The 3,251-nt window shown below is 43.9% G+C and overlaps 2 protein-coding genes across 3 annotated transcripts in view; one reads left to right on the top strand and one right to left on the bottom strand.

Annotated features, from left to right (window-relative positions):
- meaf6 (MYST/Esa1-associated factor 6) overlaps window positions 1–2,253 on the bottom strand; it is a 5,987-nt gene extending 3,734 nt beyond the window's left edge. For both annotated transcript variants that reach the window (XM_017404283.3, XM_017404284.3), the window contains exons 1-5: window positions 2,097–2,253; window positions 1,115–1,230; window positions 938–1,025; window positions 816–861; window positions 533–725 (exon numbers count right to left, since the gene is read on the bottom strand). In XM_017404283.3, coding sequence (XP_017259772.1) covers window positions 533–725; window positions 816–861; window positions 938–1,025; window positions 1,115–1,230; window positions 2,097–2,186 — 533 coding nt within the window. In that variant the 5' untranslated portion in view covers window positions 2,187–2,253. The remainder of the gene's footprint in view (window positions 1–532; window positions 726–815; window positions 862–937; window positions 1,026–1,114; window positions 1,231–2,096) is intronic.
- Window positions 2,188–3,251, top strand: part of stpg1 (sperm-tail PG-rich repeat containing 1) — a 4,807-nt gene continuing 3,743 nt past the window's right edge. Inside the window, exons 1-3 of the mRNA XM_017404285.3 lie at window positions 2,188–2,197; window positions 2,751–2,854; window positions 3,019–3,120. Coding sequence (XP_017259774.1) covers window positions 2,188–2,197; window positions 2,751–2,854; window positions 3,019–3,120 — 216 coding nt within the window. The remainder of the gene's footprint in view (window positions 2,198–2,750; window positions 2,855–3,018; window positions 3,121–3,251) is intronic.

The raw sequence follows: 3,251 nt of genomic DNA, 5'->3' as shown, positions 1-3,251 counted from the left end.
CTTTCCTTAGAGAGGAGACACCTTCCTGTCCTCCTTTCCTTAGAGAGGAGACACCTTCCTCTCCTCCTTTCCTTAGAGAGGAGACACCTTCCTGTCCTCCTTTCCTTAGAGAGGAGACACCTTCCTCTCCTCCTTTCCTTAGAGAGGAGACTTTCAGAAACTAGTTTGGAGGAGGAGGCCTTCGCTCCACCAGCTTGTTGGAGTGATGAAGGCCTCTCATCAACACGTTCTTATTAAAAGGTCTGATTGTGTTAAACTTTACCATCTTAAAGCTCAGCTGAGTTGTTGCCTCAGAACCAGACCTGGGTTCTGGTTCTGATGACCCAGGTTCTGGGACTGATGACCCGGGTTCAGGTTCTGATGACCCGGGTCTTTACCCAACAGGCTTTGGCCCGTGTTCTAAGCTGGCAGACAGAGCTCAGAGGAACTCAGGAGAACATTTACCTGCTGCAGGTAAAGACAGACGCAGAGAACCTCCTTTTCCCGGTTCTTAACAAAGATGAAACGGTTCTGTTCGGACCTTCCTCTGTACCTGTGTCTGTTCTTGTTCTTCCTCTTCTTGTGGCTCCCGTGGTGGCTGCCTGAGGAGGAGGAGGACGCGGCTTTCTGAGGCTTCAGGTCCTGCAGCGTCAGGTCCACGTCCTCCGTGTCCTCCTGGCTTGGCTCGTTTTCCTGGTTCTGGAGATCCGGGGAGGCGTCGCTCTCCGTGCCGCTGCCGGCTTCACCTGCGGAGATCCGGAACACAGTCAGAACCAGGAGCGTGAAGGAGGAGCTCCTCCAACGCCACCAGTCCTGAAGGTTTCTAAACGACTCACGCTTCTCGTTCATGTGATCCGGGATCCCTCCGAGCGCGCACACCGCCTGCCAATCACAGCCGAGCGTCAGCACATCGTTCATCACAGAACCAATAAATAAAAGACAGGAAAAGATGACTTACTGCGACAGACGTGACTGATGATTTACTGAATAAACGCTCGGCTTCTTTAAACTTTCGGTTCCTTCTGTCAGTTTTACTGTTGGAGTTTCTGATGAAGGTAAGAAACAAACATTTCATCATCAGAAACTAAGAATCTTCCTGTAACATTCTCTCATCTCTCCATGGAAGCCATCTTACTTCTGGTTGGTGAGGTAGCGGTCCCATCCTCTGATGATGTTTCCGTACATCTGAGTGTCTTCCAGGTAGCTGCCCTCAAAAGCATAAATCTGCCTCTCCAGGTTCACCAGCGTCTCCTGAGAAGGAAAACTAAACAATTCAGTTCCTCATCGTCATCTTGGCACTCTGTTCTGCAGACGTTTAACACAGACTGGACCTGGGTTTCATATTTACATCCTTCAGTTCATTAGTTCATTAAATTTATAACTCGGAAGGTGAGCAATACAGAAAGAAAAACAGTTTCCAGAGCTTTTATTGATCATCAGTTGGTAACAAAACAAATTAATTTACACAGACTAACATCATATAAGACGTGAAAAGTTAAAAAAGTTATGAAATCTGAATAAATTAGTTGCTCATTCTGTCTTATTACATTTTGTGAATTGTAAATGAGTTTACCTGTAATATCATTTTAATTTATTTGTTTTATAGTTCAATAATTTAGTTTAGTCATTTAGAGTTCACTCACCAAAACAAATCAAATATTCATTTGAACCTTTAACCAAGAATATTATACAAAGCTACAAACTAACAAGCAAACACATTTTAGAAGCTTTTAAAAAGGTCTCGCGATATTTTACCGAAGGCAGCTGGTTTTGCTAAAATATCGCGAGATCTTGTTTCAGCCAATGGCGGCTAACATAGCTTCATGCTAACTGTTTAGCTTTTTCTACAGTGTTGCTGCCAAACGTATCAAACATATCCAGCTTATATTCTGTCCGTATTCGTTTTTGGCTTACTTAATAATTTAAAATATTGCTCGCATGGTGACGTACATGCAAAATTACGAGTAAAAAAAATAAATCAGCTTCACCGAAAGCTAGCCGAGTTAGCCTGAATGCTAGCAGTGTTAGCAGCTGTTAGCATTCAGTTTCCGTCCAGCAAAGTCCTGAAAAACATTTTACCACCTTATGAAGTTAAAATAAAGCCCGTCGGTGCTTACAGCCAGCTCTTGTTTCCTCTTCACCAGCTCCGACAGCTCCCGGCGGGTGTCCGGGATCTGCGGCGGCGTCGCCTTCGTGTGCATGGCCATGATGGATGGAGGTCTGGGGAAAACAACGGGGCGGAGAGGCGGCCGCAGCTCCCGGCTCCTCCGGCAGGGGGCGCTCCGGGCGCGCTGTTTTCACGTTGCCACGGTAACCGCTCCACCGCTGCTCAGGTCGGGTTCTGTTCGTGAAGTTCGGATGAGCTCTGAGCAAAATGGACCGAAGTCTGAACATCAATGAGTCAAAAAACTCAATAGTCTAAAACTAATTAGTCTTAGTAAAATATTTCTTATTATGTCTTTGAACTTTTTCTGTTATTGTATAGAAAATATATTTTTATTTTAAAATCACTTTTGTTTGCTTATTGCTATTTTGTATTTTTGTAAATACTTGTTTTTGTAAGTTCAGATAAAAAAAAACTTTATTGTTTATATTTTAAAACGGTTTTGTTTACTTTTTTCCTAACATTGTTCAACACTTACAATCATTTTTTGGTATAGAGCTTGTGATTTGCCACTACTGAATTTATTTATTACTTTTCATCTGCATTGAAGAAGATAAACAACATTCCTGTGATAATAAAACTCTCACATTATGTTTGTCTCCAACAGATAAAACAGCTGAAAACATTTCATCTTCAGCTCCAACGAGACAAAAACCAGAGAAGAAAGGCTTCTCCTCGCAGTCCAGGAGGTTCGCTTCAGCTCTGAGTGTGGTACGACTTTAACTCACCTAACATGGGTGTGGATAATAAACTCTCTGTTTAACTCACCTAACATCAGTGTAGATAATAAACTAACATCGGTGTAAGTAATAAACTCTGTTATCGGTGTAAATCCTAAAGTCTGGCAGTTAAAGAATCCTCTGGTCGTGTTTCAGAACGATCCCCCAGGTCCCGGCAGCTACGACTGTGTTTCCAGTTCTGAGCTCTTCAGTCCGTCCTTCTCAAAGAGAGGAACCTCAGGTTTCATAGAGTCTAAGGTGAGATTCCAGCTGTTCAAACATCTGTAAGGTGAACACAGAGTCATCCTCTCCCCTCCTCTCCCCTCCTCTCCCCTCCTCTCCTCTCCTCCCCTCCTCTCCTCCCTCTCCTCTCCTCTCCTCTCCTCTCC

This window comes from Kryptolebias marmoratus, unplaced genomic scaffold (genome assembly GCF_001649575.2).
Source record: "Kryptolebias marmoratus isolate JLee-2015 unplaced genomic scaffold, ASM164957v2 Scaffold116, whole genome shotgun sequence".
Classification (NCBI taxonomy): domain Eukaryota; kingdom Metazoa; phylum Chordata; class Actinopteri; order Cyprinodontiformes; family Rivulidae; genus Kryptolebias; species Kryptolebias marmoratus.
The sequence above is the reverse complement of the archived record's forward strand: the minus strand, read 5'-3'. Positions and strand labels throughout refer to the sequence as shown.